The sequence below is a fragment of the Artibeus jamaicensis genome, unplaced genomic scaffold, assembly GCF_021234435.1.
Source record: "Artibeus jamaicensis isolate MK-2021 breed Jamaican fruit bat unplaced genomic scaffold, CSHL_Jam_final contig_3127, whole genome shotgun sequence".
In the NCBI taxonomy this organism is placed as follows: Eukaryota; Metazoa; Chordata; class Mammalia; order Chiroptera; family Phyllostomidae; genus Artibeus; species Artibeus jamaicensis.
Genome location: NW_026521724.1, coordinates 3,082 through 17,524, shown reverse-complemented (window position 1 = coordinate 17,524; position 14,443 = coordinate 3,082). Strand labels below are relative to the sequence as shown.

Sequence of the window (14,443 nt, the reverse complement as noted above, 5' to 3'; positions counted from 1 at the left end):
CTTGCTCAAGCTCACCACCATGCTCCCCAGCTACATGAAACCGTACCCTACATAGAGCGCCCAAGAAATATCATTTCCATGTGAACGTTTCTGGTCGCTCTGTAAGAAATACTTCCATCCCTTGCTTGGTCAACATTCCCACGCAACTAAGTTTACCTTGCTTCTATTGGCTGTCATCAATGCTTATGCATAGGCTCCTTCATCTTTCCGGAGTTCACCCCCCCCCCCCCATCATATTGTTGATCACTCATTTCCGAACCTTTTCTTGTTTTTCCTGACTTACTTGTTTTTAATTTATTGTTGTTCAGTCACAGTTGCCCACCCGTTTCACACATTGACCACTCAGCCCGCCCTTCCTCCCACTCTCACAGGAATCCACCTGCATTGTCCATGCCCATGAGTCTGCTATTCATGTTCCTTTGCTTGACTCTTCCACATCATGCACTCATGGATTATCGTCCTAACACCTCCTGTGGTTCCCTGTGTCTTTGTTCTATGGTACCAATGTCTGGCTCTATTGTACTGGCTTGAGTGTTTTGCTCATTAGGTTGTGCTTATAGATGAGATCATATGGTATCAGCCTGACAGTCATGCTGCATGGCTGAATGAGACAATTTATTCCTAGATGAGTTTCAGTACAGATTTCCCTTCAATATGCAGTTTTCTATTGGCTCTTTTCAGAAATACTTGCATTTCTTTTGCTTCTTCAGCATTCCCACTTGGATAAAATTCAATGTGCTTCTATGGGTGACCTTCAAGAGTTTAGGCAGAGAAAGGGGTCCTTCCTCTCTCATGACTCTGTATGTGTTTTCAAGAATCACCAATGCTTCACCATGGGAACTAGCCCCAGTATGGTGTACACTCAGGAAAACTGGCTCGTTTTTTGCACCCCCAGTATTGTTTAACTTGCAATTCCTAGACCTTTTTGTCTATATTATTTTGTATGCATTTAGATGTCATGCACAGTCTCTAGATAGCTGTACATTTATGAAGTGTGGCTGCTCATATTCCCAGATCCCACCTGGAAACATGTACACTTAGACAACGGGATTCACTCTGTCTTCTGTGCTGTAATGTCCATGCCCATGCCTACCTGGTAACTCTCGTTCTGTACCTCTCAGTCCCTGGTGCATCCAGACTTACTAGCTTGTCCTTTCACTGCTTAGTGTGTATTCACTAACCTTTCAACTTAATATGCTAGTTTTTTTTTAGTATTTTTTGATTATGCTGTCACAGTGGTTCTATTCCCCCCTTCATTCCCCTCCACCGTACCCCTGTCCCCACCATTAACCCCCTTTAGTTTATATCCATGTGTCTCAAGTTCTTTAGATTCTATATTTCCCATGCTATTTTTGCCCCCCCCCATCTATTTTCTATCTACTGTCTAGGCTACTTATTTTCTGTACCTTCTCCCCCCTTCTCCTCCTCCCACTCCCCTGTTGCTAACCCTCCTGAGATCTTCATTTCTATGTTTCCACTCCTGATCTAGCTGTCTTTTTAGTTTGCTTTTGTTTTAGGTGTGGTTGTTAATAACTGATTTTGTTGTCCTTTCACTGTTCATTTTTCTTTAACTTCTTTTTCTTAGATAAGTCCCTTTAACATTTCTTAATATGCTAGTTTCTTAAGTCCTTACACAACTGAGGTTCCAGCACTCATGCCATCCCAGGAATTTGACTAATATGGTTTCAGGAAAAAATGCCCAACTTTTAAGAGACCGAGAATTTTCAGACAATTTTGTAAATTCAACTTGGAAGTCACTGAGAAAACTTTGTACACTTAAGTTCCCCAGGAGAAATGAGTTTTTCAAATGCACTCCGACTCATGACATCTCTTAAATTCACTGGTAAAAATCCTAAACTTTCTAGCTAAATTACTACTTGTGAGAGCATTCCATGAAACCCTTTTAGATACATGAATTTGGACACATTTCAAGGAACTTTAACAAGCAACTGCAAAATACAACATTCTTCAATCTGGGGACCCTGGCCTTCTTTCATTGGATACGTAGTGAGGGATGTTAACTTGACCCCTGGATTTGAGTGGGACACTTGGTGTAAATGCCGTTATTCCCACACACTCATGTGCTGCTTTGACTTCAGAAAGAACATGGAAGCTTCATGTTAGATCTGTTAAACCATTTGTATGTGTGCATATCAAGCTTTTCTTGCCACATACACTCTTCTATTAAAAAAACTAAGGACATTCAAAATAGCACAGTTTCAGGCAAAGGTGGTTCTGTGGCCTTGCCGCAGGCTTCCTCAAAGCTTTTCATGTAGTAAGGTTGCCAAACAGGTAAATATAGTTTGTTTAGCTTCCCTAAGTAAAAAGCAGAAAAGGTGGCATGGAAAAGAAACATAGCAGTTACCCATATTTTTTGGGCCATAGGACTCACCGAGGTTTCAAAGGAAAAAGAAGAGGAAAAACATTTTGAAGCAAAAAAATGTGGTGAAGTATTTAATACCATAATTGGCATCCTATTTCACCCATGTACATGCAAACAGAACTCAACTGCAGCACTAACAAGCATTATTCCTTTCTAATTTGTTGGCTGCTGCATCTTATAGTCCAAAAATATGGTCGTTTTGAAGGCAGCAATGTTCCAGAGAGCACATTTAGGCCAATAGTGCAATTCACCCTCCCTAGAAATTGCTTTTAGGCTTGCCTCAGAAGCAAAATCAGAAGAAGTCACAGTTTGTGGGTAGGGTTGATTGGAAAATTTTAACATATAGCCATTGAACAGTTAAATTATATTCTTTCCATTAAATTGGCATTAATCAAACAACCTGGAATAATTCAACTCCTTGGTCTTCCCCAGACTGACGCATTCCTTTCAGTAATGATGCCCAGAGACCAGAGAAGTGGCCCTTGGCTTTTCTTTGTGGAAGGGAAACCTGGTACAGGACTCAGTGTTGTTTTCTAATATCTGCTTCAACACCTCTTTTTATTTTTTTCAATTTGAATTGCTGTTCAAGTACAGTTTTCTGCCTTCTCCCCCACCCCCTGGGCCACTCCATGAGACTTCCCCACCTACCTCTCATTTCTACCCCCTTTATTTATTGCCCATGTGTCCTTTATATTTGTTCCTGCAAAGCTTTCACCATTTCTACCTGCAATTCCCTCCCCTCTTCACCCTGCTCACTGTCAGCCAATTCTCCATTTCAGTGTCTTTGGTTATCCTCAATAACCCCTTTCAAATCAGCTTCGCCACCACCTCCCTTGGCAGAAGCCCCTTTTTTGAGTTTCTGTGAGAATGGCAACAGCAGGGTATAACCAGCTCTGTGGCCTCATCTGCTGCCATGTTCACCCCTCCCTTGAACATTTATCTTGCTGATTGCTTGGGTAATTTTCAAGTCCTCCCTTATAATCAGCTCATGAGCTGCCACACCAGTCTTCAGAAACCTGGCTTCCACTGGACATCAGAGGGGGCCTTCCTGATGGTGGTGATGCACACAGGTGACCTGAGAGTTAATGGCCCAAAAGCAATACTTCAATTCCGTTCCCCAGAGTTTTTGAATCATGACACCATGACCCCGAGTACATGCTTAGGGACCATATTCTTAACCAGCCTGTGCTGTAAAGAAGGCAGCTAGGGTGAAGTAGTCAAGGGGCTGGTCACTTAATGAAAAAACAAAAGTTTAACAGTCATTCTTTCCAACCTAACCTGATGATTTAAGGTGAGTATTCACAGGCCCATGTTGTGAAAATGGATTGAACATCAACTTCTCCCTGAGCTTTGATCTGCCAGAAAATCACTCCATGTTCTGTAAAAATGTTAAAATATACATCAACCAAAGCACACATAAGCAAAGGCCATGGAAACAGGCCCAAATATGGTGAAGGTCACAGGGCCCAGGGGCCAGGAACTACCTGGGTGTGGACAGAAAGAGGGAAATGGGGACAGTGTCAGCAACATCTGAATGCACAACATACATTTAGTTCAGGAAAGAGAGGAGACTGTCTCCTTACTCTTCAAATTAATCTATTCTTTGAAATGAGCTATTAGAAAAATACTTTAAGAACTTCGGAGGAATGAAAACTGCATTATACAGGTAGTTTTCCATTCTGGGATGAGAGTAAACTTTGATTTAAACACCGTCTGGCTTACAAAAACTAAATCTACACTTTCAAACCAATACTGAACTCTTACCATAACACCCAGATGAATCCTTGTAAGAGTTTCCTCTTGGGTATTCTGAAGATTCTTTGTCACAAAAGACACCATAGCCATCACAATCACCAAATTAAAATAAATACTGCTAACTACTTCCAAGAAAATATTTGCATGCAGCTATTTGATAAAAGGGGGAAAGACTTGTAATGCCAGTATATTTTCGGCAATGCTCAGCCTGGGAAAGACAATACCCATATCATGGTCATGTGTCCTGTCTACAGTATGTGGACAACCCCTGCATAAATAACTGCAGTGAACAAAGCAGAAATCTTTACACACACATTGGAAGATCCTCCATGGATAGAAACCCTGTCGAACAACAAGGCCCAAAACTTAAATAGCCAACCTTTTAAACCACGGTTCTCCAGAAAAGACATGCAAGCAGCTAAAAGCAAGTGAGGTGGAGGTCAGTTGAAATGCTCACCAGCAAAATGCACACTGAAACCATGCTCAGATGCTGTTGGGCTTCTACTTTACTGCTAGGGAGGCTATACTTTCTGGGAAGGCATGTGTCAAGGATTGGTGAGGTGGTAGGGGAACTGGAATCCTGTGCACTGACCACACGAAGGTGGAAATGCTGAAGCTGCTCTGAAAACCAGGGGACATTCCATAAACAACAATGCAGAAGGACCTTCTGACTCGGGCATTGCACTGCAATCTGCAACCACCAGATCACTGAAGACAGGTCCTCCAAGACTTGTACATGCAGGGTGGCCACATTCCTATGGCAGAGATAAACAAAACTGGTAAACACGCCCTGTCAAGGCCACCTACAAGGGAGTATTTCCTGAGCCCTGACAGGAGCATGAGGGCTGTATTGATGCATGCTGCATGCGTGATACTCCAAGATGTTTCCTGTATGGCAGACGAGGAGGAAGAATGGGGCACCCAGGGGGTGAATCCAGCAGCACCACCCATGCAGAATAGCCACACCAATGCAGATAGAAAAGAAAGTGTTTTCATGGAGACGAGTGGGGGAGTAAGTGTAGCTAGGGAGTGAGAAAGCGGCACGGCGTTTCCCTTGGTGGTGGTGAGCACGCCTGGGAAGTGGACAGACCCTGTGTGGGTGCTGGGCGGGGGCGATAGCGGGGAAAGCCCAGAAGAAGCTCTGAGGGTGGGCTTGGCTTCGTGGGCCCCTGGGGCAGCACCAGGAGGAAGGGAACTCCTGCCAGGCGCTGACAGGTGGGGCCCGGAAGTAGGCGCCCAAGGCCACCTCACTGATTGGAGGAGACTTGTGGCAGTCAGGAGGTGCGTGCAGAACATGCGACACCTGGCTGAGGGCAGAGGGGTCCTTGGAGGGGTCAATGTGGCCACTGGGCATGAAGGCCTGTGTGCATGCACCTTGGTCCCCAGCTCCGGGATTGGCTCTGATACCCTGCTTGGAAGATCTGGGCGTGGGGCTCGGGGCACCCCTGACAGTGGTCACAGCGTTGGTGGGCATTTTGTGAGCTTGTCCGTGAAGTGGGCCAGGGCCACTTCTGACGCCGACCAGGGTTAGCCGCCAGCAGGGATGCTGCACAGGCCTCCTGGGTCCTTTTGGTTGGTTCGGGTGAGGCTGGGGAAGGCTTGGAGCAGACAGAGGGCGCCAAAGGGGGCGATTGGATGATGGAGGCCGAGGCTGATGGTGGGGCCCAGGGTGCTTGTGACTCCCTGTTGGCCTTGGCACAGGAAGGTGATGCTGTGGAGGTGAGGGCCCAGGAGCTGTGCAGTGTAGACGTGGGATTAGGACTGGACCACGTGTGCCAGGCGTTGGCAGTGGACCAAATCTTGGTGTCTGGGGACAGTCTCTTGGCTGCAGGGAGTGCAAGTGTGGCAGCAGCAGGTGCGGAGTTGAGGCCACATGAGGTGGGCAGAGGGGAGGCTGTGTTGGCTGAGTCGCAGCTGGGGGACCATGAAAAGCCTGAGGTCCAGCAGAGTGCTTCCATGGCTGAGCTATTGGAGGAGGAGCAGGGACGGCAGAGTGCACTGGTATCAGGGGAGCAGTTTGTGGCAGAAGGGGCAGACCTCATGCACGTGGTGCAGGTTTGGGCAGAGGATGAAAGTTTGGGGTCAGAGGCAAAGGTCTGGTTAGACCTGCATGTGGGCAGGCAGGAGGAGGTGTTGGCTGAGGGCTCCTTAGCAGAGGAAGAGGAGGATGAGGTCACAGGGCGGCCAGAGGCAGCTGGGGAGTGGGACCAGTAGCAGGGGGTTCAGGGCCAATGGGCAGCTGGGGAAGAGTCTGTGCTGGAGAGGGCCGGCTTCAGACTGCAGGGGCAGGTGGAGGAGGAGGCAGAGGAGGGGTCACAGGCAGAAAGAAAGGAAGAAGGCCCGGAGTCAGTGAAAAAGGAGCAACCAGGGCCAGATGCCACGTCCACTGCCGCGTCCACTGTTGGATCCCTCTCTCTGTGACAAGGTCCTGAGAGGGGGTGTAAGACTTCAAGGAAGCAGTTTCCAACCTGGTGGACTTGGCATGGAAGGCCTTGCAATACCTATTGTGATTGTACTTGCTTTAGAGATCATGACCTTTTTTGCTTTAATCATTATGAATACCCTGGCAGTGATTCAGATAGTGTGCCTGGACCTTTCCCGGCTCAATGAACAGAATAATAATATCATACTAGAACGTCAGGGAATATAGGCACAAGGAAACAATCAGAACAATCTGAGAATTCAAACTTAATCAATAACAATCATTAGAAAAACACCCAAGATAAGATAGAATACTCTAAAAAATCAGGAGATGATCTCACTACTTTCTTAGAAGGAATTAAAGTACAAAACATGTCTATAAAAGAACTCCTAGAGAAACTTAAAAGAAGTACCCTTGAAAGCCCCCTGCAACATAGGAACAGCCCCTCCTTTACCTTGAATAGGAATATATATCAACTAGACAGGCAAAGTAATAACAAAAGCTAGTTAGTTATTACAAACTGAACAGTCACTAGGGAGTCAGAATTTATAGTACACAGAAAAAACATTTTAAGCAAAAAAAGGGTAGATAGCTAAGTTAGACATCACAAGGGCCTTATAATAAATCTCCTATTTTCTCTACTCAGCTAGCGTATCCTTATGCCCTATACCAAATTCTGAGAAACTTTAATATACAATAAGATATTTTTAACTGTCTGATTAATGGCTCTCCTAGTTAAAATAATTTTTAACTAAATCTATGGGAACTTTTGTACTTTTACTGATTGCCTTTGTATTGATTTTTTCTGCTTAAATGATCATGTTATACTACAAATATTAATCACTACCTGAAATGAAAATTATAAAAACCTGCTTATACTTGCAATAAACGGAACAGAGCTTCACTGTCCTTTGAGGCGTGTTGTCGTCTGTTACCCAGCGCCGACGCCTTGCCCTCACCTGTGGGACCCCCTGACCCGCTGCGGCTGGACCGCGGCAAGTGGCGCCCGAACAGGGACCCTCAGGTAAGACCCCTTAAATTATTATCGGGTAGGCTAGGCCCTCACCAACCGGGTGCTGCAGACCCCCTGGTAGATAGACCAGGTAGCAAAGGGTGAGTAATCATGGGACATGCAGAGTCCAAAGAAAGAGGTTTATTCATTGATATAACTAAGCATATGCTCCATAAGAGAGGAATAAGTGTGTCAGGAAGACAGCTTAGAGATTTTTTTCATTTTGTTCAAGAATGTGCGCCCTGGTTCCCGGAGGAGGGATCAGTGAATCCAGAGACTTGGCAGCGACTTGGCCAAGATATGAAGACTTATTATACCCTTCATGGGCCCGAAAAGGTTCCAGTAGGTGCTTTTCCCCTTTGGAATGTTTTAAAAGATAGTTTTGACCCCACTCATGAGGTTGCGTGCCTCGCTAAACAGGCGACCGAGGAGGAAAAGCAGCCTTTGTGTGCGGCGGTAAAAATAGCAACTTGTGAAAACCTTCTGCCCCGCCGCCTGCTCTAGATAAGCATGAAAACAGTGAGAGTGAGTCTGACTCTGACTCGGATAATGAACAGCCTGAGAAAAAGGAAGAGTTGCCGCCTAATTATCAGACTGAATTAGAAGAAGAAGCTGCTCGATATCATTCTGAAGATTTCGGCCCCTTGGCGTTAGCTGCGCTGCCAGACCGGAAAGTAAAAGTAAAAATAAAGTCCGTTCGGTCTCGGCAAGCGAAGCGTCTGCCTAAGAAGGTCGGGTTTCTAGGGGCCATGAGAGAGGCAAGGAGGCAGGGTGAGACCTTGAATTGCTTCCCAGTGATTTTTCCAATAACTCCTCAGGACCCCCCGCAGTGAGAACCTTTGCCGTTTAAGTTAATAAAAGAAATAAAAACGGCTGTTAAGGACTTTGGTCCTACTTCCCCTTATACTTTGCAGCTTGTAGATTCCATTGCTGCTGAGTGGATGACCCCTTACGATTGGCAACAAACAGCAAAATCATGTCTTAACTCTGGGCTCAGTCAGGGAGCGCAATATAAAGGTTGGTCACCTGGCGCTTCGAGCCCTCCCTCGCAGTTTTAGAAGCGTGGGAAAAACCTAAAACCCATAAGCGGGGTCACGGTACCCTGGGCACCAGGCAGCCCTCCCTGGGGGTTTTCACCAACAGCACATTTCTGACCCACCACACTGTGCTCCCCAATAACTAATTAGTTAAAGTTTAAAACAGGCTACAAAATCTGAAATGGCAGAAATCAAAAGTAAAAAAGAAACTTTTTAACAAGTATAGGCTCTCTAAAGAACAAGAGCAATATTTTATACTAATTTAGCAGTTTTTTAAAGTTGCTAAATATCATCCTGATAAAGAATCTTTAGACTTAGTTATTTAGGAAAAATTAGGCAGAGATTGAAACAGCACCAGATAGTATAAGATAAAGACTAGTATCTCACTCCCTCCTTTAGAGAATTTAATTTAAAATATTAATTTACTTGAATTTTATTTTTATTTTTATTTTTAAAATAACATCTCAGTCTCAAAATATTTCAATGAGTAGAATAAGATCTCTAATATTATTACATCATAAAGATTCTACTCAGAAAAAATTTAAATTAATTCTTTAAAAAAAATCTCACTTCCCTCAGACAGTAAAAGACACAAGAAAAAAAATAATAAAAAAATGTGTCTTTTAACCACTCTGAATCCTCCTTCTAGAGACTCAGAGACTACTTTAATCTTAAGAACAAGAAGTGTAGAACTTAACATCTCCCCCCTTGCAATAATCAATAAAAATTAACAAAAAAATAAAAATATTTGCCAATAAAAAAACTATTTCTAAAGGTTATGAATGTATTCATAAATTTATCAATATAAAACATGATAAAAGTGACATAAAATATGACATATTAAAAAATATTAAAAATCCTCCTTGTTTATGCCAGAACTGTGACCTTTATTATAAAACTGAGATCTAAGTACTGTCTCCCTGGGAGAACTAGCCCTTCTCCCTGGAAAACAAAGTACCATTTTTTAACTCAGTACCTGTAAACACTGATCATTTCCTTGGGAAAGAACTGGCTATTCTATTCCCAAGGAAAAACGATTAGTCAATCAAGTCACAAAAAGCCCTTGACATATAACCATTTTTTCAAATTATTAAAGAATATCCTCATTTTACAAGAGTTAATCCTCAAAGATTAAGTTCTCAAATAATTTAACAAACGAATATCACTCATTATACTCTCCTTAGAAAATTCATATACATTCATATTTCTATCGATACTTCTTCTGGCACTTTACATACATCTACTTTAAAAAAAATCTGCAAAAAATATACAAGTCCATTGGCTTGAGGACAGCCTCAGCAAATTAAAACTGATATTGACCTAAATACCTTGCTTATTCTACTCAAGTTTTTCTTCAACATTAGAATATTCAACATAAAACAAAAAATACTTTACCATCCAACCAGTCAGACAATTATAGAACAAGCTCATAATACTTTACAAGATCTTCTTAAAAACAAAAAAGAGAGTCATGAGTCCTCCCCCCCAAAATTTAATTTCACTGGCCATATTTACCTATAATTTTCTAAATATTGATATATTGCTCTATACTCCAATTATAAAACATTTCCAGACAAAAAAGTCCAAGCCACCTTTATTTAAAAATCTACTAAGAGATGGCACTTGACAGGGCTCTGTAGAACTTTTAACTTGGGGAAGAAGGTATGCTTGTGTTTGCTTTCCAAAATGACTCTTAGAACTGCAACAATGAAAATGAAGCCATATCACAGAAAAGGCTTCCCTGGCCATGACCCACCTCCACCCATTAGACTCTCTTGATCCAGACTTCTCCAAGCTGTATGTCATCTCCCTGAAGTGGAATTCCAGCTAGCAGCCCTGGAGCGGTATTCAACATCACCTAAGAGAGACTTTTTCTACCAACTTGAAAGAACAAATTGATAAATTACAGCTAAAACTACATTTAGAGCTATAACAATTACAGGACATTCAACGCCTAACAGAGAAAGAAGTTCTTCAAACCCTCTGTGACAATTTTGACTAACTGAACCCCAAAACATTAGTTTGATAAACTCACTCTAAGAATGTGGGTCCTTGGAACCATTAATTGTTTATTAATTCTAATAACACTTTATAACTTGTTCTTCCTAAAACTCTCTCACCCTGAGTTCAGACACAAGGCCTTACTGCATATCTTTAAAATAACTTCCTAAAGCCTGTGTCAATACTCCCCATGCAATTTTAATAGGACCTATTTATACTGAACAACAAGAGTCTTCCTTTTATATTAATTGTTCTAATTGTATTTTAACTAATTACATTAATTCAAGACTACCCACGAGTTTGACTACATTCATGATAGTTTTTCAGCCTTCACATGTCATAATGCCTGTAATACTATCTAAAAATTAGTATACTAATACAGGTTTATATATACTAAAAAAATAGATAGATTAATAAGACCAAAAAAATTTGTAGCCACTCTAATATTAAAAATTACTACTTTAATCAATATAATAACCTCTATTACATTATCAACTACTGCTTTAGTACAAGAAGTACATACTACACAACATATTAATCAGCTCTCTCACAATATTTCCCTCACACTAATTCTGCAAAAAAAAATTGATAAGAAATTAGAAACTAGAATAAATGCCTTAGAAAATATGGTTATATATTTAGGAAACCAAATTCAAAATATAAAGACTCAAATGACTACTAGTTGTCAAACAGATTTTAAATAAATTTGTGTCACACCTTTGCCTTATGATCAAAATTCCACCACTTGGCCTCAAATAAAAACTCATTTACAAAGTATTTGACACGATACTATGTTAAGACCTGATCTTAAAGGCCTACATACTAAAATTACAGAAATTAGTCAAGCATATTTAACTACACCAGGTTCTGAAATTGCAAACAGAATCTGGAAGTCTATTCAAGAATCCATCAACCCTGTCATGTGGTGGTCTAGTTTAATACATATTTGAATCACTGGCTTAATTATTCTAATTTTAATCCTTGTTTTTCCAGTCATCTTCAGAGTAATCCTCTCCTCCCTTCGAAAAACTACATTAGAATTTCATCACTTTCAGCTGAAAAATAAAAGAAAGGGAAATGCCACGTCCACTGCCGCGTACACTGTTAGATCCCTCTCTCTGTAACAAAGTCCTGAGAGGGGGTGTAAGACTTCAAGGAAACAGTTTCCAACCTGGTGGACGTGGCATGGAAGGCCTTGCAATACCTATTGTGATTGTACTTGCTTTAGAGATCATGACCTTTTTTGCTTTAATCATTATGAATACCCTGGCAGTGATTCAGATAGTGTGCCTGGACATTTCCCGGCTCAATAAACAGAATAATAATATCATACTAGAACATCAGGGAATATAGGCAGAAGGAAACAATCAGAACAATCTGAGAATTCAAACTTAATCAATAACAATCATTAGAAAAACACCCAAGATAAGATAGAATACTCTAAAAAATCAGGAGATGATCTCACTACTTTCTTAGAAGGAATTAAAGTACAAAACATGTCTATAAAAGAACTCCTAGAGAAACTTAAAAGAAATACCCTTGAAAGCCCCCTACAACATAGGAACAGCCCCTCCTTTACCTTGAATAGGAATATATATCAACTAGACAGGCAAAGTAATAACAAAAGCTAGTTAGTTATTACAAACTGAACAGTCACTAGGGAGTCAGAATTTGTAGTACACAAAAAAAAACATTTTAAGCAAAAACAGAGTAGATAGCTAAGTTAGACATCACAAGGGCCTTATAATAAATCTCCTATTTTCTCTACTCAGCTAGCATATCCTTATGCCCTATACCAAATTCTGAGAAACTTTAATATACAATAAGATATTTTTAACTGTCTGATTAATAGCTCTCCTAGTTAAAATAATTTTTAACTAAATCTATAAGAACTTTTATACTTTTACTGATTGCCTTTGTATTAATTTTTTCTGCTTAAATGATCATGTTATACTACAAATATTAATCACTACCTGAAATGAAAATTATAAAAACCTGCTTATACTTGCAATAAACGGAACAGAGCTTCACTGTCCTTTGAGGCGTGTTGTCGTCTGTTACCCAGCGCCGACGCCTTGCCCTCACCTGTGGGACCCCCTGACCCGCTGCGGCCGGACCGCGGCAGCCAGATCCTGGGGGCCCCTCCAGATGGTCACCCGTGCAGGAGCTAGAGGCCCTCCAGTTGGAGATGGAGTCCGTGAATGAGCAAGCCAGGAGAGCCTTCTCCCGCCTCCAGCAAAGGAATTGGCAGAGGAGAAAGCCCCACCTGGAACTCAGAAGCTCCATTATCCAGCGTCTGCCTGGATTCTGGGCCAAAGCTGTATCCTTGGGGAAGCATTGTAGACATCGCGGTGTGCAGGGGCAGTGGTGGAAACAGGTTTCTGGCTGGGATAGTTCAGAGCAACCTAGATGTGCTGCAGAAGAGCTCATGGGTCTTAGATGTGGTGCAATGAAGCTTGGGGTAGAGAAGGCATCTTGACACAGACTGGCGGGGACCTGCCTTATCTTCGTGCTAGCAGTGAAGTCCAGGCTCACAGAGGCCACATTGCCCAGCTCCTGCTGCCAGGACTGCTGCAGGACACGGGCCAGCATGTGCACTGTGTGCTCTGGGCAAGAAAGCATATCCTGCCAAGGCCTGGGCACCAGAGGATGAGCCAGAGGGGAGACAGTTGTGGAAAGGAGCAGGTCTGTGTCTGTGCCAGTGGTGACAGGATATCAGGCTTTTGGGGGCCTCCGAGCACAATGCAAGCAAGGACTGGTCCTAGGGGCAGGAGAGGGGAGGCTACACCATGCTCTTCTGCATGCAAGCTCCACTTCCTAGCCTCTTGCTGTCCAGCATTCCACCTGCAGGCTCCTTGACCAACAGCAGTTTGTCAACCTCCCTGAGTTGTCAGCCATGATCAGTGAGCAAGATGAAAGCATGCTGAGCTTCATGACTGACTTGAAGGTGAGGTTGTGAGAGAATGTGGGGCAGAGGGAGGGGCCTTGGGAGAATGAGCTGTGCCTGCAAAGAGGAAAGGGCCAGTGCCTGGAGTGAGATCTCAGCCTCCTGACCCACTGTACCCTGCAGGTGGAGAAAGGCAGTGATCGCTGCAAGATGGTGCTCTTGTTTCGCAGGAACCCCTACTTCTGCAATGATATGATTGTCAAGGAGTACCTCATCACCCTGACAGGTCTGTGACAGTACCCTGTGCAGGTGGGCACCAGAATGGGTTGGGTTGCTGGCTGTTTCCTTTTCACCTGACTTTCTTCCTGCAGGGTACAGGTCCTGCTATTCCACTCCCATTCAGTGGCACAAGCGGTATGGACGGCAGGCCTACAGGCGCAAGCACAACAACAGCAGCCTTAACTTCTTCAACTGGTTCTCTGACCACAGCCTGGCAGGCTCTGGCAGGATTGCAGAGGTGCGGCCTCCCTGGCACTGTCAGCAAAGGCCTTGGTGTGGTCCCTAGTAGTGTGGGATGGGGATCCAAGCTCTGCCCACCTGACCTTTTCTGTGCCGTCTTACAGTGCATCTGTGGTGACCTGTGGTCCAATCCCCTGAAGTACTACAGGAGGAAGATGGCAGCAGTTGAGGGGTCCGAGGAGAGGACAGGTGAAGAGTCCTTGGCTGGGTACTGGGCCGAGGTTTAGGGGTAGCTGGGCCTTTTTCTTCTCTCATGGACCCATTCAGGCTGGGACTGTTAAAGCCCAGGGCCTCAGGTGACCAGGTCATCAGGGTAAGAGGGGATGCTGGGAGGACTGCATTGCACATCGAGTTCATGCAGGGGAACTGTGACGTTTGCCAAGGAGTGCGCATGTCCAGAGCCCCTGGGAGCCAGTGGTGACTGGTT

The 14,443-nt window shown here is 43.4% G+C and overlaps 1 protein-coding gene across 1 annotated transcript; it reads left to right on the top strand.

Annotated features, from left to right (window-relative positions):
- The first annotated feature begins 5,776 nt into the window (after positions 1-5,776).
- LOC128627067 (testis-specific Y-encoded protein 2-like) lies at positions 5,777-14,243 on the top strand. The gene is made up of 5 exons (XM_053663184.1): positions 5,777-6,348; positions 13,461-13,557; positions 13,681-13,783; positions 13,869-14,014; positions 14,121-14,243. The coding sequence occupies exons 1-5, from the start codon at positions 5,777-5,779 to the stop codon at positions 14,241-14,243; spliced, it is 1,041 nt and encodes a 346-aa protein (XP_053519159.1).
- Positions 14,244-14,443: the final 200 nt, after the last annotated feature.